The sequence below is a fragment of the Alnus glutinosa genome, chromosome 2, assembly GCF_958979055.1.
Source record: "Alnus glutinosa chromosome 2, dhAlnGlut1.1, whole genome shotgun sequence".
NCBI classification, from domain to species: Eukaryota; Viridiplantae; Streptophyta; class Magnoliopsida; order Fagales; family Betulaceae; genus Alnus; species Alnus glutinosa.
In genome coordinates, this window is record NC_084887.1 from 37,195,830 (window position 1) to 37,220,663 (window position 24,834).

At 36.4% G+C, this 24,834-nt stretch overlaps 3 protein-coding genes across 3 annotated transcripts; 2 read left to right on the top strand and 1 right to left on the bottom strand.

Annotated features, from left to right (window-relative positions):
• The first annotated feature begins 2,956 nt into the window (after positions 1-2,956).
• LOC133861163 (uncharacterized) lies at positions 2,957-6,143 on the top strand. Its single transcript, XM_062296887.1, has 2 exons — positions 2,957-3,557; positions 5,632-6,143. The coding sequence occupies exons 1-2, from the start codon at positions 3,009-3,011 to the stop codon at positions 5,947-5,949; spliced, it is 867 nt and encodes a 288-aa protein (XP_062152871.1). The 5' UTR covers positions 2,957-3,008; the 3' UTR covers positions 5,950-6,143.
• Positions 6,144-8,760: 2,617 nt separating this feature from the next.
• Positions 8,761-11,520, top strand: LOC133859935 (28 kDa ribonucleoprotein, chloroplastic-like). Its single transcript, XM_062295525.1, has 4 exons — positions 8,761-9,446; positions 9,557-9,658; positions 10,404-10,682; positions 11,232-11,520. Exons 1-4 carry the CDS (start codon positions 8,946-8,948, stop codon positions 11,301-11,303), a joined length of 954 nt encoding a protein of 317 aa, XP_062151509.1. The 5' UTR covers positions 8,761-8,945; the 3' UTR covers positions 11,304-11,520.
• A 734-nt stretch (positions 11,521-12,254) lies between these two features.
• Positions 12,255-21,289, bottom strand: LOC133859936 (uncharacterized). Its single transcript, XM_062295526.1, has 9 exons — positions 21,177-21,289; positions 17,229-17,566; positions 16,199-16,324; positions 15,310-15,354; positions 15,145-15,198; positions 14,481-14,570; positions 14,261-14,319; positions 13,236-13,386; positions 12,255-13,164 (listed from the first exon to the last, which is right to left on the bottom strand). The coding sequence occupies exons 2-9, from the start codon at positions 17,547-17,549 to the stop codon at positions 13,093-13,095; spliced, it is 918 nt and encodes a 305-aa protein (XP_062151510.1). The 5' UTR covers positions 17,550-17,566; positions 21,177-21,289; the 3' UTR covers positions 12,255-13,092.
• Between the last annotated feature and the right edge of the window lie 3,545 nt (positions 21,290-24,834).

Below are 24,834 nucleotides of genomic sequence, written 5' to 3' on the forward strand. Positions count from 1 at the left end.
GCTTTAAATGTCAAACATTATTCTAGTATGCCCTACCTAGAACAAAAAGCCCTCCATCTCAAATGTTTTTTTCAATGTTTATGTGCGCTTATTACAAACACTAGAGGAAGTTGTAGTGAGAGGCTTCAACACGTATAAAAAAATGACAATATGTTCCCCATAGGAGAGCAAATGGGGAACATACTTGGGTGAAATTCAACCTCTTTTGTAACCTATAGAGAACAAATGTTTGGAAACCTTCGATAAGTGATGTCCCTTTATGTGTCGTGTTGATGTCGATGTTAGTGACAAAGTTTTCCTCCATGCATTTTAATGAAAATACTAACAAACAACTTCAAATACAAAATACTCACAAAACATCTAAGACTGTTTTCATCTTTATGTTGTACGTGTCAAAACAATGTCTCAAACAAAAAACAAAAGGCATTAACAAATGAAGCCATAGTGATTCTCACGTGCATTTTTAAAATGCCAGTCTAATAACACGCTTTGAAGGAAAACTTTTTCGATCAATTTTGCATAATGAAGGAGAGTATTTGGGCTTTATGTGAGATCCAAGAGAACATAAAGTGAGAGGCATGATAAGAAGTAGGGAGGCAAGGAAAGGGACATTGGTTCACTTTGTCTGTTCTTTTAACACTGCATGGTGCACGTGCAATGGGGTTTGGGACCCCCAGCGCTGGAGGCTTGCTTGGCATCTAGAAGTTCTAATTAGCTGGAAATCAATTCATATTGCAATCATGGCTTCCATGCCTTTCCAATTTTCAGTTTCTCACCTTGAGGGTGTATGAACAATGTTTTCTTTTTGGACTGTACATGAACATGCATGCACTAGAAAAATCAAAGAAATTGTATAAATAACTAGGGCCATTTCCTGCCTTCCATCTGGATATGAACTATAGCCTACGTGAATCAATAGAAAGAGTTCGTTTGGTCTTGCAATTTCGTATGCTAAATAGGTGCTTTTACACAAAAGTGCAAGAAGGTATTTCATTTAAGAGTGTGTTTGAAGAAAATGACGGTTTTAAAAACGTGAAATTTTACGGTTTTATCTGTTAAAACTTTTTTCTAATTTTTTATTCTGTTTTCTCTTTTCAAAACAAAAATATTAATAAACTAACTAAAATACAAAACACCCAAAACTATTTTTATCTGTATGTCATATCAGAACACCTTTTTTTTTTTTTTCCCAACAAAACCATAAACAAAAAGCATTAACAAATAGACATTTTCAAACTGCAAAGCAAAAAAACACACGATTTTAAAGGTCGAACCGTAAATTTATCAAACATTTAAAAAAAAAAAATACATTCTCATTAACTATATATGTTTTGAAATAACTAATTTTTGAAACCGTAATTCCATCTAAATTAGGAATAATTAATGTTTGGAAAAATTACCACCCTCTTAGTTCGAACAACAATTTTGAAATCCAGTACAGAAAAATCAGTCTTCTTTTAATAAAATGCAACATTGACACCTGTAATAAATCATGTAATAAACTACCACAATATTTCTTGAGTTTTCTATCCGACCACGTTGCACGTTCGAGCAGACAAGTCATGATTAGTGCTGTCTTTTAGTTGGGGATTTGGTGTAATTAATTGAGCTACATTCTATCCCTAGAGGGACAAAATGACTGATTGTCTTTGGTTAAAAGAAAAACCTACACATAGTGATCAAGGCATGGATTGATTTTGTCTTACCAAAGCCGAAAGAGTGGCGGAGGGTGTGACTTTAAACAACAAACTAACAAAAATACTCGAGTACTACAATTTTCACTTTTTTTAAACCGATGACGTACGTTACCCTACCATTCTCTTCCATTTTAAGATCTTGCCACTTTCAACCGGCCGCTGTCGTACCACCACCGAGATCTACTGCCGCACGATAATATATATATATGCCACCATTTGTTTTCACAATTGCATCACCACTGACGTGCAACTAGTACCGCACTAATGTTAGAACCCCCTACACTCACTCGGAAGGTTTTTAGGAGTGGTTTGGCCACCCTTATAGCTACAGAGAATTCGGCTAACTTCAGCGGCCGGTTATGGGGTGATTGAATTACTCCCAATTAATGATCCATTTTGGGGTGGCCAAACGAGCTCTTTAAAGGGGACAAGAATCCTCTCCATTTCATTTGGAAATGAGTAATATCAATTTTATTGTCCGGATATAAAGTTTGCATATCTAACAATGTATATGATGTCATAATATTTTTAAATTTTTAAAAGACGTGTCGACATTGATATCATGTACATGTTGGAAGCTCCAACTTTAAATCTTGGCAACGAAATGAATGCTGCCAATTTCCTTTACAATAGGGAGGATTATATTCTCATAATTAAAAATGTGTCACATGAATAACCCCGTCAATTTATAAAATATTTATAATAAAAATTATAATACCCTAAAAGCACTCGAACAAATATATTAAAGTGACCCATTAATTCTAGTGGGCCACGGGCAAGTGGATCATCTAGCCCCTTTAAATGGAGAGGATCCAAATGCCTTTGATGGACCTCTAGCTCCAATTGAGCTCACGTATAACCACACACAAATAGATAATTGTGGGCCAGAAGCCTAGGCTTGGTACAGCCAAACAAGCAAATGAACCAACATGATCCAATGAATTTAACCGTTAGGAGTCCGTTTGAATTTGTAATTTTAAAAAATGTAATTTAAAAATAAAGTTAAAAGTTTGGCAAAATTATAGCTTGACTTTTAAAATTGTAATTTAACTTTTAAAATTATGCGTTTAAAAAAAAAAAACATTTCATTACCTACAATTTGAAAAGATAAATTTTCTGCATTTTTCAAATCGTAATTTTAAACGTTTCATTCTCTGCGTGTTGGTTTAAAATCAGTCTAAAAATCACGATCGCAAACGCACCCTAAAGAGGAAGCTACAATTTCTCACAACCATTAACAAGTTATCTCCTACAATACAATATGCATCTTCCAAACACAAACAGTAAAGTCTATTTTGATGAACTTTACACATGCTCACCTTTCATCCAAACCCCAAGCCATGGCACCCATATGTTCCAACCAACGCACAGATTACCTTCTCTTCTGTGCTATTCAAAACCAAAATTCTTCCGTCCAAAATAGAGAACACTTTGAATGAAGAGGGCAAGCAAAGTAAACAGTCCTCAGCAGGAAAAATCAAACGCCTTGTTCTCACCCAGGAAGGCAGAGCAAAACTAAACACCTTCCCGGACAGAGAGTTCTATGCTTATCCGCGCTTTGTGACCCATGTTGATGATGGCTTTATATCCGCATTGACCAATCTCTACAGAGAAAAGTTGAGACCTGGGTGGGAAATTCTTGACCTCATGAGCTCATGGGTTAGCCACTTACCAGAAGAAGTGACATACAAAAGAGTGGTGGGACATGGACTGAATGCACAAGAGCTTGCAAAGAACCCCCGGCTGGACTATTTCTTTGTGAAGGATCTCAATCAGGATCAACACCTTGAATTGGAGAGCTGTAGTTTCGATGCGGTGATATGCACCGTGAGTGTACAGTATCTTCAACAGCCAGAGAAGGTCTGATTTATACTTTGATGGAGTCTTTTTGTATTGTTCTAATTATAGCCAGACAAGCATGCCATGCACTAAATAAGGCTTTGATCACTGTCAACGTTAATGCACTTCTCCGCCACTACTGATCTGAAATGTTTAATGGGCTTCTCATTTACAAGAGAAACATGTTCTTCACCTTTTACAGGTAAGCAATTGGAGATGTAAACCCAAAATTTCTACTGTCACTAGCTGATAGGGTTCTACTGATGTAGATGATGGTTTGTGAGTGAATTGTAAAAATAGAAATGGGATTGTTATTTATGGTATTCCACTTAAGGTTGCAGTTCACCAGTACACCAAATGTTTGATCAAATATCTCAATGATCCTTCACTCATTCTGCCTACTCGATTATATAGAGACTCTACTACTCGTGATAACTACAAAGAAACCTACTGATAAACATACTCAAAGCTGATAAACATAACCCATAACCATAGACCCGAAAGTGATAAATGACAAGATAATCTCCACCCCTTATCTCTTATTCCCATCAACGATGATAGAGCTAATCCAAGTATTTAGGATTAGGTCTCCTACTCCTGCGGCTACTATCCCTATCACTGGCACCACAAATATTGTAAAACTACCTTAGACCGCACATACTATTATAGATGATTGATCAGTCCTTCCATGTAACTAAGTTAAAATGATAGTTTCCGTTGACTTATTTTTACTACTATGTATAATTGAGACTGGTTGTGTCTACTCTTTCAACCATAATAGCAATGGCAGAGCCTGATTAGGATGTTTGTTTGTTGCCATAGCATTGCCTAGATCTTCCAAGGCTAGAATATAAGCTTCAACAGCTTTACTCCGCAAGGAAATGCTACAGCACTGGCTGCACAAATCACCATACTCATTCATTAAGAAGATATCCTTTGGGTGCAAGCTTCAAGAATATGGGGTGCTTTCTTTTGTCAAATTGCTCAATTTCTATATCCCAATCTATGGCTTATCTGCGCAGACTCCCAATCCCTGCCCAAAATGAAAAACTGTTGTTTATCTTTGGACCTTCGTCACCTTTTCCCTCACTTGGAATAACATTCTGCTGTTCTGCACATATATCTATCTCTTCCCCCCCACCCCCCCGACCCCACCTCCAAAAAGTATTAGTCTTCTAATTAACCCGGCACATTTCAGTTTCTGGTTGAGTTACACTTTCCCTCATTCTTCAATCTCTGCTGTGGTGACAATGAAATAAGAGTCTTACAGAAAGCTTGGTGCCATTTCATTCTAGCATTTGCTAGGAGATTTCTCCAGGCAACTTTCCCTCTTGTTTACACTAGAGCAGTAAAGCCTCAATCATCTCGAATTGTCTTCTCAGGGGTATCTCAGTCAATCCAAATTTTCAAAGACCTCAATCCAATAGAAATTGGACAAAGTCCTCACGCCTGCATAATCAGATATCTACAGAAGAAAGACCCCTGTAGGCGACAGAAGAAAACTTTCCTTATTTCTCTTAGTTTTCCAGCTTTAGGTGATTTCTCCATCTTTAGGTTGCTAGCGTTAATTAGATTTTCTGTAATTGAGAAATTTCCATGTTCATATTAACTCTAGCAATTAGTTTATTTCCTTTTGAAGCTTTGTAGTTACTATTATAAAAGAGTGGTGAATGTAACGAAAAAATAAACTTTGTGAATCCACTCAAAAAAAACTTTGAGAATGAAATGTTGAGTATTATTGGAATTTTCGGTTTCTTGGTGTTTCTAAGCTAAATGTTAGCTTGTTAATTTTATAAATTTGAAGCCGCTGTACTTCTTTTCTTTTATCAAACGCTTCCGCTACGTCAAATGAAATGTTACTGGAACTGCTCATAAATCACTAGACCCATTTTCTTGAGGGCATTCTTCAGGGCCTAACTTTCAAGAATTTTAAACTGCTTTGCTCTGTCAAGTTGCTCAATCTACATCTTAAGCTACATCTTGGTCCTCACCTGCTTAGCCTGCCCAAGTGCCCAACCCTCTTATCCTTTGGAAGCAATGCCTTCATCATCTTATTTTCCATCCTTTGAAAACTAATTGACTAACCTCTATGCAGGTATTTGCAGAGGTGTTTCGGGTGCTAAGGCCAGGAGGGATGTTGGTTGTGAGCTTTAGCAATCGATTGTTCTATGAGAAAGCCATAAGCACATGGAGAGATGGAACTGCTTATAGCAGGGTGCAATTGGTAGTGCAGTACTTCCAATGTGTGGAAGGATTCACACAACCAGAAACCATTCGAAAGGTACCAGCTCCTGCTGCTCGAGAGGACAAATCACCATTCAGTTGGATCATGAGGCTGCTGGGATTGTTGTCTGGATCAGATCCTTTCTATGCAGTGATAGCTTACAAGAACTTCAAACCAATATATGAATGAACATGAGATTAGCCTCTTTATATGGAAGAACATGGTGCATCGATGCATGTACTATAACTTTGTGGCTTTTATACCCATGTACTCTCCATTTTTTTATTTCTTTGGCTCTTAGTTTACATATTGACATGTCTTCTGCAATAAAAACATAAGAAATAGCTTTTTATTCTAGAAATATATCTTCATAGTTCATATTAGATTAGGTAACATATTTAGTGGTGTATATGTTGCCGTATCATTTAATGACTTTAAAATAGATCTTCTGCATTTCATTTGAAATAAAGACCGATCTCTATTAGAAAATTAGATGCAGTTTCTACATACAATATGATCTCTACATTCTACATTCAATAGATCCTCTCCATTCTACTTCTACAAGAAATTGCAGAAGATATAATTGCTGAATGTGACATTGGACCATCTTAACTGACATTTCACCAATTTTTACCAAATGGATCGATCACATTAATTCCATGATGTAGGCCAGTTTTCAAGCAGGTCAATTATAATAATAATAATAAAAACATAGTTTGAGATTTCAATATTGGATAAAGACAATCTTGGTGGTATTAAAAAGCTTATTCAAAGGACTACAAATTCATATTTCATGAAGATTTTCCCATTCCAACATTTACGTGGTCAAAATGGACTATCAAGAGAAATACAAAAACTATTCCCGAGAGCCTCCGTTGGAGTCTCAATTTTAGTCATTGTATGAACGAGATGTTGCAATATCTTCAATACCTATTTCTGAGGCATCCGGTCAAAGGCCCAATCGGAACTCATCTAGGCAAGAGTTTTTGTAGAGTTATATATCGCATTTCTTGTCCGAACAGGAAAAAAAAAAAAAAACTAAAAAAAACTCGTTCAAATGAGATCGCAACTGTGTTTTAATTTTGTGTTTTACTAGGTTTATGACTTTTTTTTTTTCTTTTTTCTTTTTTCTATATAAACTCAATAAGGACGACTTAAGCCACAATTTATGTGTTATTTTAATCAATTTTCAATAAGAAATTCCTTGAGATCGAGTTCTCTTCAATTTTCCCCTAATTCCTTGATTCTTCTTGATTTTGAAAAGAGTTGTGACACTTTTGTTTATTTGATTTTGCAATCCACCGTATCCACGTGGATAAGGATTTTCAACAATTTGAGCCATACATGTGAGCGCTTACATGAAGAGATTTGATTCTTGTACAACACCAATACAACAACTGTACAAAAATCCTTCACATGAGGGTGGGCCCCAGTATGTAGGACCCACCCTCATGTGAGGGATTGTTGTACAGTTGTTGTATTGGTGTTGTAAATCTAACATTTTTCTTACATGAAACCCACCTGCCCGAGTAGATAATAAGACAATCCAAAATTTTATTTGGGCATGTGAATCTCATATGAAATCTCTGACAATGTACTGTGTAAATTATCAACAATTTGAACAACTAATTGCTAGAGATTCCAATCTTATCCGAGCTCCATATCACATGGGTAGAAAGTGCATGAGAATCACATGTGCACTGTTCATAACAAATTGCCACGTACAATTTTGTCGATCACTAACCAAACTTGTCTATAAAACTAAGCAGACTACTCTCCATGAAGCACAGTATGCTTATGAAACCTCCCTCCCTCAGTCCCTCTCCTCTCCCAGAAGACTGTATTTTTCTCCTCCGGCAATATTATTGTTTCGTGCTATTTTTTTTATTGATTCAATGAAGATTTTTTATTTTATTTTAATGGAGATAAAAGCTATATGGAATATATTCATATATTCATAACATTGCACTTAAAAGATGATAAACATGTTCAAGTCCAATGTTTGGATTCTTACTTCCCTTCCGCGCTACTCGATCTTATTATCATTCTTCTTTTCATTATTTCATTTATTTCTGTTTTGAAATAAATGAATTGAGAAATTACAAAATAAAATAATAATAGTAGAATTAAGGGAAGTGAATTGACAAATTCAAACGAAGAAACTGTTTATCATCTTAATTAAGTGTATTAATGTTACAAATGTATTCTGTATAAGCTTTTATTTTCATTACAAAAAGTCTTGATCGAATCAATAAAAAGAAATATCACGAAACTGTGTTATTTTTATTTCTTTTGACTAATTAGTTGAATTTATTATCGATAATTAAATTTCTGGTCCTCTTCTTCTTTTGCTCGTAGTATATGACAGAGTCACAATACGTACATGTAGAGGGATTACTTGGCAGGGCCAATCGTTTGATCAGATTAGAGTGACATGGCTCATCATTTACATGTAACATGCTGTTCTTTAGATCAGATTAATGTTCTATAAATGTTTTTCAGTTTAACTTGATATAAATGTGAGAAAGTGTTTTTTTTTTAATGAAGTTTACATTTAAACTGTATTTTGTGTTTTAAATTGTTTGTTAATAATTTTGAAAAAGAAAAAAAGAAGACAGAAAATGAACCATATTGCTCTACAAATACGATTTTAAAACGTTATTTTTTAAAATGTAGTCGAGTGTTTGTTAAAATTATGATTTGACCTTTAAAATTACAATTTATTTTTAAAATTACGTATTTTTTAAAACACATCTCTTTATTTGCAATTTAAATTTTTCTATATTTTCAAAACTTTATTTTTTAATTTTATTTAAAATCACATTTTTAACCTACCAAATCGCCGGCCAAATGGACTAAAAAACAAAACACAAAAATAATTTTCACAAAAAAATATTTCACTTCAGAAAAACAATACCCACGGATTAGGCACGATTTTTTATTGTCCATGTATCGCGTGTGAGTTTTTGCATTATCTAAACCCTAATTCCGGAATTTTGATAAAATTATCTCCATCTGCAAATCCTAGGCCGAACTTTGGACCATACCAAGCTGAATGTGACATTGTCACCCGAACAACCTCTTCCCACTTCTTTCCCACAACTCCTTATCTTCTCCCTCTCTCTCTCTCTCTCTCTCTCTCTCTCTCTATTTCTCCAGCCACCGCTCTCCTTAAGCCATTATCAATGGCTGAAAGCTGTTTAATCTCTACACCAGCACTCTTCACCACCAAAAAACAAAACCCATTTCTTTCACTTCCCTCAAAACCCATCAAGCTCTCACCCATCTCGTTCTTATCCTCACCATCTTTCTATTCATGGGTCTCCCTCAAATACAAGTCTTCACCTTTCCATGTTGTCCCACGTGTGGCTCAGACCTCAGACTGGGCTCAACAAGAGGAAGAAGAAGGTGAGCAGAAACAAGTTGCAGAGGACGGAGAAGAGGGTTTGAGTTGGAAGAGTCAAGGGTTGGGGGAGACAGTAGCTAGTGTTGCTTCTGATGGTGGTGGTGATGGTTGGGGAGGTGGAGAAGAGAGTTCTGGAGAAGGGGTTTTGGGTGGGGGTGAAGAATTTTATCCTGAGCCACCTGAAGAGGCCAAACTCTTTGTGGGTAATTTGCCGTATGATATGGACAGTGAGAAACTAGCCGAGGTCTTTAATGAAGCTGGAGTTGTTGAGATTGCTGAGGTAAAGTTTGCATTTTTGTTGGTTTTGTGTGTGTGACAGTGAGAGAGTAAAACTGGAAGATGGGGAATTTTCTGACATGGAATTATGTTAAATTACTGATTTTTTTATAGGTGATTTACAATAGGGAAACAGATCGGAGTAGAGGGTTTGGGTTTGTCACTATGAGTACTGTTGAAGAAGCTGAGAAGGCTGTGGAGTTGTTCAACCGTTATGTGAGTTGCTCTTCTTTTGATGTTGAAAACTTAGTTTATTGCATGAACTATGTTAGCTTTGGAAAATCAAATTCTAAGCGAGTAAATAGCAAATGCTGGCATGTTGTTCTTCATTAGAATTTGCAAGCATGACCTTATGAGTTCAAAGCACCGGCTCTAGCTTGATTTGATGTCTGTCACATTTCATGGGTTCCTTCTATGTGTCTTTGTGCCACCATTTGACTTATTAATCCTTTGCATTTTATAGCCTCGATAGTATTATTACTATGCAAATGTTATTGAGGACACTTGTTTAAATAGCTTAATCTGCGAGTTTGCATGCTCTCATGCACTTGCTTTGAGTTTGGGGAGTGAGATACAATCAAGGGCAACGTATATAACTGTGTCGCCAGTGGTGTAACCGCAATCTAATAGCACACTAGCAGATCATGCTTAATATAAAACAGTGGTACTCTTTTCACTCAAATGGTCTAAGTTAGTGCGTTGCTACCTGCCGAGATGTGTCTCCTTAAAGACGTTTGTAAGAGCCATGTAATGTGGGTGCATGGGAACCAATAGGTGAGTGAAATATGTCAGATTTCTCAAAATCGGAGGCTTATATTCTGAAACTGATAGTTCAACCAATCTTGTTATGTGAGTAGCCTGCAGATCTGGAAGAGCTTCTTATTATTGCCATACTTGCTGAATATCAAATGTTATAATTGTAATATCCAAGTACCTGAGTTCTGCATGCATTGCTAAACAGGATATAAACGGAAGGGTTCTAACTGTAAACAAGGCTGCTCCTAGAGGATCACGGCCAGAACGACCTCGAGTGAATGAACCTTCTTTCAGAATCTATGTTGGTAACCTACCATGGCAAGTGGATGATGCTCGTCTGGAGCAAGTTTTTAGTGAACATGGGAAGGTGGTTAATGCCAGGGTAGTTTTCGACCAGGAAACAGGCCGTTCACGTGGGTTTGGCTTTGTTACAATGTCTAGTGAGACAGAATTGCAAGATGCCATTGCTGCTCTTGATGGACAGGTTACTTCTATACCCTGTTTCATTCTAAAGTTGAATTATATTTTCTGGTGCAACAAAATGAAATCCCCCAAGATTTGAGGTCAATAGTCATATGCTTATTTCAAAATCTTTGTCTGTTATCTTAAAGCTATTATTCAGGCGATCGATCTAATGCTTATCATTTGCATTTTTATGCACCATCTGAACATCTTTGAGTAGTCAAGGATATTCATAGTTAACTTCAGTATAATTTTATTTGGGACATGGCTAACTAGTAGGGAGATCTATCTACGGATGAGTTGTTTCTTTTTTTCTTTCTTGGGTAAGAGATGGATGTCAGTATGTACAAATTCAAGTGCATAGTACACACTGGAATATAGAACTGTATGTTCCCACGCAAAGCTTTTGTTCTGTTTGTTTGTTTCTTTCTTTCTTTTTACCAGGCTTGTGTTTATTATTATCACTATTTTTCTAAAGCATGCCTTTTTCGCATCTGTGGCAAAAATTTAGCTTCTTGTTAAATGTTTTTCTTGATGACAAACAACCTGATAAGTTTCACTGGGGGTGCAGAATTTGGATGGCAGAGCGATCAGGGTAAATGTTGCCGAAGAACGACCAAGGCGTCGTTCATTTTCGATTTGAAAGGATTGCAAGTCAAGACTTAGCCTTACCTCTTCAAGCTTAGTATAATACTTTTGGCAGATGGAATTCCATCATTTTTTTTTTTAATTGTTTCCTTTTCAAGGAGAGTGAGGAAAGCTTTATGTTAGAAGTTTGAAGTTCCCTTTTGCCTGTCTGTTTTGTCACTGAATTGATCTCCGTATTCTCTTGGTAATTACAGCTTATCAGTCCACAATAATTGTCTCTTTATACTCATTTGGTCATTTTTCCCTTGCGAAAAATCATAGTATTCCCGATCTCATGGGAACTGTGATAAGCCGACTTTCATATGGGGTGTTCTGTATCTGTGTGAAGAATTAATTTTACAAAAGTGAATCGAATTATAAGGTGTTTTCGGATAAGGGTACTGAACTAGTAAATGTTTCAAACTGAAGAATTTACGTTTCTAAAAGTTTCACTTAAAGGTACTCTATTAGGATTTCTTGTTAAATTCTAATGGAGTATCCAAAAAAAAAAAAAATTCTAAGATTTAGATATTGGTCAAAATTTAACGAAATTTACAAAAATACTCAAGTATCTAAATTTTTGAAAAAATTTATATAATTTTTTTTAAAAAAAATAAAATAAAAAATACTAGGGTATTTTGACAAAATTTATCAGTAAATCTTAATGGAGTACTCTTAAGTGAGACGTTGAAAAATGTGAATATCTCAATTTGAGACATTTGTTAGTCCAATACCATTATGTGTATAATTTCACCTTCATATAATTGTTCCTTCTCTTCACTCTCTTGCAAGTTGTAATCAGCTCTCTTTGTTCTCCACGCTTTCAGATATATGACCATTCAAAAAAAATTCAACCGGTTATGTTTTACCTAAACATAGTTGTGTTAAATTAGAAGAAAAATAAATCCCCAGACAAGGCCCTCACTGTTCAAATATTGATCAAGTGTTTGGATAATTTGAAACACAGTGGAATAATTTCTTCTTCCATATTGCATAATCATAATTCTTCCAAATGTTTTACTCTGTTGCACAATCAATGAGGAAATGAGAAGACATCCCAGAAAGAAATGCGTTTCCTTTTGCTGGGAAGGCAAACTGCAGTCCAATGGTTACATTTCTGATCATCAAACCATAGTATCCCTAAATGGCCAAAGTTAGGATGTAAAATGAAGCCCTAGCAAACGAAAAAGAAACGGATGCAAATGAATGGGTGTTACAATTGCCAGTCAATACCACTTCGGGCATTTGATAACTAACTCATCATTCCGCAAAATAAACGTGTTATATGCAGCGACTTGTATTCTTCTCACACTTGCTGGTGGTCATGCTCATGTCAGAGCCTGTCCAAGCCTCACCTGCTTGAGCTGCCCATACACTTATCCGAGTAAGTAAAGCATGTGCAGGCTCTCACGTGGACTGTCCTATTGCAGTGCAACAAGATCGAAACCTGCTGGGCATAGATGTTCAACAAATCAAGGCATTTGCCCGCTCTTGGTGCTCAAATTACGCAATTTTGTATGTTTACCAAAAACCTAGTCAGTGTGGAGACTTGTTAGCCTTACTAAAAGTCTCTAAAAAGATAATTCTGATGAGCCATTATGACTGTTAATGCCTTCGCAGATTTTTCGTGGCATGAAGAAGATCTGATCTCTATTGAATATGATTTTACAAACAGAATGTGTTTCGTCTCAAAAAAGGTATGCGCTCTGCTTCGTTGAGATTAAGCTACACTGTGCTGTGTGCGCATTATGTGAATTCACGTGTCGGGCTTCCGAGACTTACGAAAAAAAATGAGAAAGATTGAGCTACAACGAGAGCACTCTAGCCTTTTCAACTGCTTCAATGTAGTAGTACAGTCTCCAAAGTGTTCTATTATCCTGTAGAACATTATTTGAAGAATTAGAAATTCTAAATAAAATCCATATAGTATATGAACATTTTTATTTACCTCTTTTTCGAGGTCGACAACAAACTCATCACGAGATTGTGCTTCTGTCAGCTTGCCATGTTGGATGATTTCCACAACGCGGTCAAGGTTTTTTGGTGGTAGGTTCTGGATCAGTTTACGGAGCTGTTGCTTCTCAGTAAGAGTCATAGGCCTGTAAATTGAAGTTGAAAGTTTGAGGCGAGTATTACATATTGAAGTTGCAACGTTTTATTCATTTTCTGAGGTTATGCACCACGGGTTCGTTTTGGGGGAGGATTCACATTCTGCAACAATTTCTTTCTTGTTCTTGCACAGTCAACAAATAAGAGAGAGAGAGAGAGAGAGAGAGAGAGAGAGGCACATATGGCCTAAGCTGCAAAAAGCATTCAGAACCACAAAATATATAGTTCTTTTTCCTGTTTTTTTTCTTTCTTTCTTTTTTCTTTTTTTTCAAACATAAGCCAGAAATAACATAAGTTAACACTTCAGCTTATATAGCGTGTATTTTGTAACCAGCTTATAATAGTATTATAACCAGAAAGAGATATTACTACATTATTCTAGATCCCATCTATTATGACATTGTGAATGAAGAGAAAATTTCAGTTATGTTTATAAAAGTGCATAGCATACAAGGTTGGAGGGAGACAGAAATCACCTCTAATCTATCAATTATCTTTTTAAGGATAAAAATATGGTCTTAACACTATTAAAAAGAAGGGAAGTGAACATATACTTACTATCAAGTACCCACGCGCACACAACCATCTAAGTTTGTCCTACTGAACTCAACATCCCTCTAGATACACATTAGGATTAGAGTGGTTTTACAAAACCATCCAAACAGTTCCCTAGTCTAATTCTCAACTATTCAAAAACACCTCATAATCCTTGAGGCCAAACATCTTCACAGAGTATTTGAGATGGAATCAAATGCTGCAGTAGCTGAGAGAAATTAAAAAAAAAAAAAAAAAAAAAGAAAAGAAAAAGAGAACAATAATTAAACAACCTTTTTCCCTTAACCCATTAAATGGAACACAACATACCTGCAACTAGACATGACAGTATCAAGAAGCTTCTCAAGCTGCTGCTCCATGTGCCTTAACTAAAAAACAAACAGTAACCTCAACTCAGCTATTATTGAACATAATTTGAATTCAATGTCAAATCCCCAATTTAAAAGTGCTGGTTACATAACCATTATGTAACCATGATTTCAAGAATATGCCTTGCTTTGTACTCTAGAGAAGGATTTCAGAAAAATACTGTTTCAGATAGTTCATCAGAATATTTCTTCACTATCTCCTCAAACTCCAAGCTATCATTCTCTAGAAAGAACTGCAAAACATTATCCACCTGCAAAAAAAGGCATAAAAACTTAATAAAACATGAAACCAATTCATCAAGTTGCTGAACCCCACATCCGCATCCCACACCTAACCACGTGAGCAAATCTTTTACTCTTTCTTCTTCTTCTTTTTTAATACAAGTAAAGTCCTGTTGCATTTTTACTTAAATATCTAAATAAAGGATCTTTTTTAAGCAATGAAGTCCAAGAAAAAGAGTGAAACTCAAATTCTACAATATCCAACCACTAACGCGAAATAGAAGCATATTTAAAATTGCACAAAATAAGTTTGACCTAACAAGTATACAAACATCAAGTTGAACTTAAAGTGTGTACATGGTATATGAATGTGTATGAGTGCCGCGTCTGTGTGTGTGTGTGTGTGTGTGTGTGTGTGTGTGTGTGTGTGTGTGTGTGTGTGTGTGTGTGTGTGTGTGTGTGTGTGAGAGAGAGAGAGAGAGAGAGATCGTGCATTTCCTATCCAATTCTCTCAACCAGATGTAATATATCACTTTAATAGAACATAACATTCCACAGCCAGCAATTTACTCTAAAACTGGACATCAAAGTAAGTGTTGTCACCTCTCCATTGTCATCCTCAGAGCCTATGTTTGATTCCAAATGAGACTCCTTTCCCTGTTTATAAATAATGGTAAAGTCTTACACAGAGCACCAAAATTAATATATATGGGTGTGCATGTCCGACCTTATAGGAGATAAAAGACTTAAAAGGAGAATAATAGTCACCTTAGGCTCCTCCAGAGAAGCTCTCTCCCTAGGGCCTTCTGTAGTCTGGAAACGCAAATCAAGAATAAGCAATCAATACAACTAATTTTTCGTGGGAAACAGAAATCATTAGAACAGAGTAAAAAGAATAAGAAAAAATCTTCCTAAAATAAAAGAAAGCATAGGCAACAAAAACAAGAAATCATGGATAAGTTTGTGATGAAGCATTATTTCCACAAACAAGTCTTTTTATCTTAACTAATTCGAGTATTCAGCCTCTTTGATACTCTTGAAATACAGTAGATCTGTTTGGTATATACATCTTCTATCTCAACAGCAATTCACAACACCTCTGGATTCCCGTGGTCACCCATGAGGGTAGCTATGGAACAATACCTTAAACAATGAACTTCCCAAAACCAATCTCCCTCAACATCCTTCACGCCAAATCTATCTTCCTACTATGATAGTTGATAACATAAACAAATGAATCAGGTAATGATTATTTGGAGTCCCAGCGGGCAAGAAGTTCCAGGTATATAATGCTTCTTAACAAAATCACACCATACCTCTATTGACTTCTCAATAGTCTCCAGACAAAATATAAAGCAAATCATAACGCTAGAGTTCTGACCCCCTTCTAATAATAGTCCCAAGCTAGAATCATTTAGATTTGCAGACTTAGCATGTCTCAAGAACTACCGTAACATTTCAAGAGCATAAATACATGATTGTTTTCATTAAGCAGTTCCCACCATATTTAAGTATAAAAAGGTAGAATCAATACCAAAAAGAAAAATATAAACTACAAGACCAACATATTAAGATAGAGTACAAACTCACGACTAGACCTGTGATTGACAGGACCAACATGCACAGGGAGGCTGATCTAAGAGGAAGAAGAGAAAACCTTTAGTTTCTTATGCAGAACCTGCCCTGCATCACCATCATATGCTGCACCTGTATGACTTGATGGATGCTTTCTTCCTCTTACTTGGGAATGTAACTGGACAAGAGATAGAATAGGATCCAGCATCTGCATTTGCATTTGCATTGCATAGTTATTGCAAAGTTCTACAAAACAACATCTCTACTTGACAGGGCTTTTTGGTATCAAGGGTAGATAAATCCAGTGTGAGAAACAAATGCAATTAAAAAAACCTTTCACCGTTCCAAGTATTACATGATCTACAGAAAATACAGAGCTCAATAATTTTTATAAATACATTGATATCTCTTGCATCTTAAGGAATGAAATCTTGCGTGCCAGGGTCATTATCATCTCAATGAATAAATTTGGAACTTCAAATACATAACACACTCTCTCTTTCATTCAGATGCTTCCACTTAACTTTCTTTCAAATGAACAACAATAAAACTAAATTAGGATAATCATTAAGATTGATGGGGCCCTAACTCACTATCACAAAATATGGTGAGACCTTTATGAAGCCAAACCATTAAATGAGCATACAAATTATAAAGGTGAACATCTTCCCAATTCTGCTTGAATAAATGGAGTACAATAATTTATATGTTTACTTCTATGTGAATAGGTTTTGCATCAATGATCTAGAAAACAATGTTCTCTCTCTATCTCCCTTTTTTTTTAACGAAAAGAAGCATTCAGTTATACTTTTGACCTCATTATCTCTCCTACAAGAGGCCCAATCTATTAAAAAGCACACATTGTTATAAATCCCCACCCTCGTAATTTATGATCAGTGAGACCCTATCAATCTTAATAAGGTGCTACCCATCATAGGTTATCCAAACTAAATTATAACAACTCAAGAACCCAAGCAACATATGACTTGGCGATTGTTCTCAGACATCATTGTACAAAGTCCAAGTTTTTACAGAATCATTTAGTTTAAAGTAGCTGGTCCTTTTCCATCTTTCTTCAATTTACACAAAGTGGAGTAGGAATCCTAACATACCTCATCAACTTGTGGTGACAGAACAATCACACCCTGCCGCAGCAATACCTTCAATCTTTCTTTTTTGAAGTCTGAAAGTCCAGTTCCTATGCTGTTACTAAATAAAGAACCAGAAACATTCGTCCTGGGCTCAGTTGTATCATTCCCTATGACCTCCCCACATGCTTTTCCAGATAAGTCAGATGTTTGGGAAGCAAAAGGCAGAAAATCATCATCATGTGATAAGAGCCCCACTACTTGACCTATATAGTAACCAAAGTAATCTGGTCCTAAATTAGTGTGTTCAGCTCCAGCAAGCATCCCCCTTGAAGCTTCTGACATAACAAGAAAAGCCACTGCTGCACAAGACAACTAGAGTTTAAAGGGAAACTAAATGATGATTGGTCAGGAAAGGGCTCAATGAAAGTCCCTTATACATACATGAAAAAGGAAAAACGCATGAATATAACAAATTTAAAGGAAAATTGCAACACCTTACAATTTATGTCACAGTAATACTCCTACTCAGCAAATATTTTTCTCTGCCAATAACAAACACATACGCATTTCTTACACCCTTTTACAGCACAGACTCTTATGTCGTAATGATGCTCTGTCGAGCACCTGATATCTGCTTCAAAAAATTTACCAATGCTATTTGGTGTCCTCATTACTGGTTAGTGCCAGAATTAATTGCACACTAGAAGTAAACGGTTCACTAGTGATACAGGAGGCAAAAACAGAAAATGAAACTCACACTCAACTTGTACGAGTCATTCTATTAAGCCAGAAAAACATTTTTTTTTACAAGTAATTCAATCTCATTAAAAGCGCAAAGGGGCGTAACCTAATACAAGAAGTATACAAGAGAAACCCTCTAATAAGAAGAAGAAGAAGAAGAAAAAAACCAAAAATTCAGGAAAACTAGAAAAATATGGACTATTATACGCCACTATCAATAAATAAAGAGATTTGAATATGACATTCTTTAGCTCTTCCACCGAAGCCTCACGATCTTCCAAAGCTCCTTGCATTCCACTCTCTCCACATGCACCACATTAAGCACAAAGGTGTCATCCTCCAAGCTAATAAAATGTTATGACTTTCCAACTGACCTCTTCAACATGCTAACAACTCTATTACCCTTCCTTCTAGGCATGACCCATTCTACACCAAAGAGGCGGAAAAATGAAGCCCATAATTCTCTTGCCACTTCACAATGAAGAAGAAGACGATCTATGGACTCCTCACTCCTCTTACATATACAACACTAATTCACCACTAAGACTTTCTTCTTCCTCAAGTTATCCAAAGTCAATATCTTCTATAGTACCATCATCCACACAAAGAACATCACTCTTGAAAGAGCTTTAACTCTCCATATACTCTTTCAAGGAAATGAGGAACCAACATGATAAGACAACGCATGATAGTTCGACCTTACTTCAAACTTCCACCTCTTGGATGGGATACAATATATTTTATCCTCACCACCTGGTCTTAATCTAAGAGAGTAGAGTATATCAAAGAACGCACTAACCAGGTCCACCTCCCAATCCTACATTGGTCTAATAAAAGATATATTCCATTGAAGATTTCTATTAAAAAACTACATATGATCCGTCGCTCACGCCTCCTTACAATGCGCAATACTAAACAATTATGTAATAGTTTCCTTCAGGGACTGGTCCCCACCCACAAATTATGCCAAAACCTGATCTTAATCTCATCTCCCACTTCATAACTAACAAAACTCAAAAAAAACTCCCCACCCCCTCCTTATAGATTTCCACACTCCCCCTCCAAAGGGTTCCACTACCTCCTTAGAACACCAACCTCCGCTCGTGCTATCATATTTGGTTTCCACCACCAATCTTCACAAAGCCTCCCTCTCCGTAGCATAATGCCATAATCATTTTCCCATGAGAGCTCAATTAAAATGAATAAGATTACTTACCCCCAAACCACCAGTTAGCATCAGAGAACAAATCTTCAACCCATTGACGAAATGAAACTTAAACTCATCACCAATTCCACCCCACAAAAAGTCTATATGAAGTTTTTCAATCATTTTAGCCACACCAACGGGAATAGGGGAAATGGACAAATAATTAGGCAAATTGAAAAGAGTGCTTTTAATCAAAGTCAACCTGCCTCCCTTTGACAAACAAAGCCTCTTCCAACCAGCCAAACGGCGTTCTATTTTTTTCAACAATTTCATTCCAAATAGATGTAGACTTACACGATGCCTCCAAAAGAATCCCAAATACTTCATCGGCGAAAAAGCCACCCTAGACCCAAGAATACTAGCCAAACCTTCTACATTGTCCACATCTCCAATTAGAACCATCTTTGATTTAGATAAGTTAACCTACAACCCCGAAACCACTTCGAAACATAAGAAAAGACAATGCAAATGACAGAGTTGTTCATGATTAGCCTAAAAAAAAAATGAAAGTATCTTCTGCAAACAAAATATGAGACACTAGAAGTTCGTCATTATTCCTTGACCCCATTAAAAAAAGCTGATAAAAGTCCCCTATCCACTGTGGCATACATTCATCCTACACAAAAACAATAGAGGAGATAAAAGATCTACTTTCTCAATCCATGAGAACTATTAAAGAATCTAGGGAGAGCACCATTAATAAGAATAGAGAACCGCACCGTAGAATAACAATGAGCTATCCAAACTCTCCATTTTGTTGTTGAAGAACAAGTTTAACAAAGGTGACAACTATTTAACGAAGCTGTCGTCTATATAACAAAGTTGTTAACAGGAAGGCTACAAAGGTAGCATTCAACCTCCCTCAAAATACTATATTTGAAAAACAAAACAACAATAGATGAACAAACAAACAAAAAAGAAAAAAGAAAAAGGAAAGGGAACCTTCTGCATCCAAAGAGTTGTTCTCTACCCATTCCCTCCATCCAAGGGCGGAACTAGCTTAGAGCTTGGGGGGGCTACAACCCACCCCCCCCCCCCCCCCAAAAAAAAAAAAAAATTTCTTTTTAGTTTTGCACTCCAAACACTAAAATTCCTGGTTGCGCCCCAGCCTCCATAAATTAGCATATCTCCAAGTGCTTGATAGTTAAAACTCCAAACATAATGAAAGATTCAACCAGCTAAACTTTTACTTCTCATCAATGAATTTCCATGTAAACGACAAACAATTTCAATTCAATTTCTGCATCTCTAATAAACTATGAGGAAGGTGATTGAAGCTGATGTGTGCCTAATATCTAAGCATATAATCTACTCAACTGCTCACAAAAATAAATAAATAAATCACCGAATCACTAGTACTCAAAATTCTAGCTCTGAAAATTCGCATAACCCTCCATTACTGAACTATCCATGTTCTTCTTGACCCTGTACTGTCATAGTAGAGTTCATACTTCAATTCTTCTCTAACAACAGCCACTCCACACGCACAAAAAATAAATAAAATAAAAAAATCCAACAAATTGAGAAGAAGATGCAAATATCGATAAACCCCATATGACAAAACATTTCATGAAGTTAAACTACAAATTAACTAGCGTTTCTAGGACTTGATAGTGCTCAAAAGACGCAAGCGAGAAAGAGATCAACAAGAAATTAGGGTTTATTGGAGAACACATTTAATGCAGTAATATGCATTAAAAAAAAAAAAAAAAAAAAAGGAGTACCCGAACATGCACATATTCATACCCTCGTGAGCCCTAACTCTCCGTTTGGTTGCTCAGAAAATGCAGGAAACATGAGATAGCCTAACACTTTGTTCAACGTGAGAAAATCAATTTATTCATCCCAAAAACAAAATCAATTCAAAAGACAAAAAGTAAACCAAAAAAAAGGAAACAGAAACTCTTCTAAATTTTAGTTCACTAGAAGCCATTTTTCTCGGCAACCAAGAAGAACTTCAGCTGAGAAAAAAATCACCCAATCCAAACCAAAACATATAACGGAGAGAGAGTTTACGTGACCGGAAATGTTAACGGAGAGTTTGGCCAACGGAGACACGAGCGAAGTTCTGGCCTCTGGGTTAACGGAACGGAGTTCGGTGCCTCTGACCTCTGTCTCACAAAAGCGTACGGGATTTCAAATTTTCCCAGTAGTACTTATAGTAAGGGAAATGAATTTATCATTGGACGACAGGCCGTATTGTACAAGTAAAAAAATTAACCGACAGTAACCGCTACTCTGAAAAAAAATAAATAAATAAAGATAACTGCCGCAAAAAGAGTAAAGAGAAAATTGTGACAAATCATATAAGGGGACTTTCGATGGATTATGGATTTACAACTTTAAGATAGAATAGATAACAAAAGTATTAAAAAGAGACTTCATCAGCTTATGTATTCAAATTCTATAATAGATTTTTCTTAATTTCATAAATAGTACAACTCTATAAGTAGAATTATACTATTAATTTATCTATTTTTTTTATTCTTTATCTCCACCTTTTTAGCTTTCTTTTTTTTCCTTTTTCCCTCCACCACTCCACATTCTTCCTTTATATTAAAAATTTAAGGGAAAGTGTGTAAAGTAGTGGAGGTATCAAGCGGGACCCACGTGAAAGAAAAATACTATAATGAAAAAAATTAATGAAAAATAATAAAAAAAATAAGAATAGATAATCGGATATATAGTGTATTTTAAAACTCATTAGTTAAACTAGATAAAATGGATTTTGATTAGCTATTCTACATTGAAAAATACATAAGCCATTGGGAGTGCTCTAAGAGCATTCCTAGTAACCTCACCAAATTTTACTCACCAAAATAACTAAAAATTACTTTTTTCTATTCTGGTAAGCCACTTTATTAAAATTTTCCCAGCAGCCTCACCATTTTAACTAGTCAATATACTATTCCATTTAAATAATAATTTTTTCATATTTATTTATTTTTTTCTCTATATAATATTTTTACAAAAAATCATTCATATCCATGAAATAAGGACATTATCGTGTGAGAGATGGGAGATGGGAGAAGAAAATGAGAGAAAAAAGAAAAAAAGTGTAGCGCCCCAGTTTTTAAAACATATTTTTAATAAGATTAAATAATAAAAATGATTATTTATGTGAGTAAATAATCATTTGATTTATAAATTGTTTTATAAATGTTTTCAATTGATTTAATGAACTGCGTTTTAATAAAACTGATAATTATTTTATATCCGAAAATTACTGAGTTAATAAATAGACAAAATAACTAATCATTAGATTAATTAGCTTTATTTTTAATTGTGCAAAATATTATTTGACAATTTATTATTTAGTGTAATAATAATATGTTTATTAATGTTCATAATAAAATATCTTGATTTATGAAACGAACTAGACTCAAAACGGATTTAAAATTACACTCTAATGAATTATTATTGATAAAGACCTAGTGTAAAAATACCTGCTGATTAACTTAATCTGGAGGAGATTCAAAGCCTTATTTCTGCTAAATAATTCAACCCAACTCGTCCTCCACTGATTTTATTAAACCTTCAGCCCACCTCACCAACTTCCCCACTCTGCTTAAATTAAACCCATCTAGTCCCTCCACTCATCACCCTCACACTTTAATAATGACTCAGTGCCTCCAACCTACCGCATCTTCTTCAATAATACATATATATAATTGCAATTAGTTTACTTTTATATTCCATTTTTATAATATATATTTATATGTAGTGGCCAACTTGCCCGTTAGACATCATTATGTTGTTCATTTTCTTTATTTTTTTTCATCCTTTCTTTTTTCCAGCACTTGCTTCTTTTTTAATTATTGTTTTCTTCTTCTCTTTCTCCCTATATTCTCCCTTCTTCTGTTCTCCTTCTTCACCGAGGCAGAGAGACACAGAGATTGTCAGATGTTAAGAGAGAAAGAGTGAGATGTGAGGAAGAGAGGCAAATAGGGAGAGAGATCGGTTGTGAGATTGAAGAGAGAAACAGAGTGAGTGAGAAGGTGTTAGAGATGAGAGCTAAGGGAGATTGTAGAGTGAGTCAGAAAAGGAGAAACCCGGAGGACCCCGACCCAAGCCCAGACCCAGAATTCCAGCCGAACCCGTAGCCGCGTGACCCAGACCCCAGCAAGCCCGGACCCGGATTCCAGCCGGACCCGTAGCTGCGTGACCCAGGCAGGACCCGTCAACACCGTGACCCAGACCCCAGCAAGCATGAACCCAGTGACCGAACCCAGACCGTGCGTGCATAAAACCGTGACCCAGACCCAGAAACGGTGCAAACCCGATCGATCCGTGGACTGGAGACCCGAACCAGTGGCCTGAACAGTCGATCCGCCAACGCCGTGAAGCCAGGACCCGAACCAGCAACCCGGAACCCACGAACCCGAACCGTGAAGACCCCAATTCAGAAACCCATCCCAGTTGTAATTCGGACCCGACCCGTGAGGACCCGTGAACCTCGGCCCAACCCAGACGACCCAGCTGAACCCGTGAGCTCGAACCCAATCCGGGAGGACCCGTAGCAGACCCGTAAGGCACGAACCCAGAGGCCAGAACCCCGTGCTGGATGGCATTTTCCGGCGACAAACCCGACCACTTCAGGGTATTAATTATTGTGAATTAAATAATGTGAGTGGAATAATATGAATTAAATAATGTGAGTGTGTGAATTAAATAATGTGAGTGGATTGATATAGATTAAATAATGTGAGTGTGTGCAGCCAGCCCGACCCGGCAGCAACCCGATCCGTCAACCTGCGACCCGAACCCGGAAATCCAACCCGGTAGTGACCCGTTTCCGGCAGCGAATATCCGGCAACTTCCCGTGACCGAACTCACTGTTTTCACTGGATTTTCTAGTAAAAATCCTTTATATGATGAACTGAGAAACTGTACAAAAAGGACTGTGAGTATTTCTTACTCACTCAGAGTAATACACGTAGAGCTTTCCATAATGTTTTGATATCTGCTTTATTTAATAGTATGCAACTTGTTTGGAGCATATTGTTTGTAATATGACATGTTTTAGTATTAAGGCATAGAGACAGATAGGAAGCTCTGAGAGGGATAGACAACCCAGTTGGTGGGTTTGAAGCTCTGAGGGATAGACATTCTTAGATTTAGGAGAGATAGACATCCTCGATTTTGAAGCTCTGAGAGAGATAGACAACCCAGTTGGTGGGTTTGAGGCTCTGAGAGAGATAGACATCCATGGATTTAGGAAAGATACACATCCTCGGTTTTGAAGCTCTGAGAGAGATAGACAACCCAGTTGGTGGGTTTGAGGCTCTGAGAGAGATAGACATCCATGGAGTTTTGTGGGATTTGAGGCCCTGTGAGAGAATAGACAACCCTAGTATGTGGGTTTGGTACTCTGAGAGGGATAGACAACCCAGGACTGAGGCCTTAAGAAAGGACCCTCAGTGAAAAGCCCGTAGAAAGGATAGTGATTTTTGGGTTTGGATCCTTGGCGTTATGTGTTTATAACTGTCATCATATTATGGCATTTTGTTGCATCGCATATATTTAATTAAGTCAGTAATCTTATTATTATTGAAAGCAGTTGACTGACCCATATTTTTATATGGGCGGTTTAGCCTATTATGCAGGTACGAAAGTATATAGAGCTCAAGGATTGGATTTTGTTAGCACTGAAGAGTTAGAACGGCTAATTAATGTAGA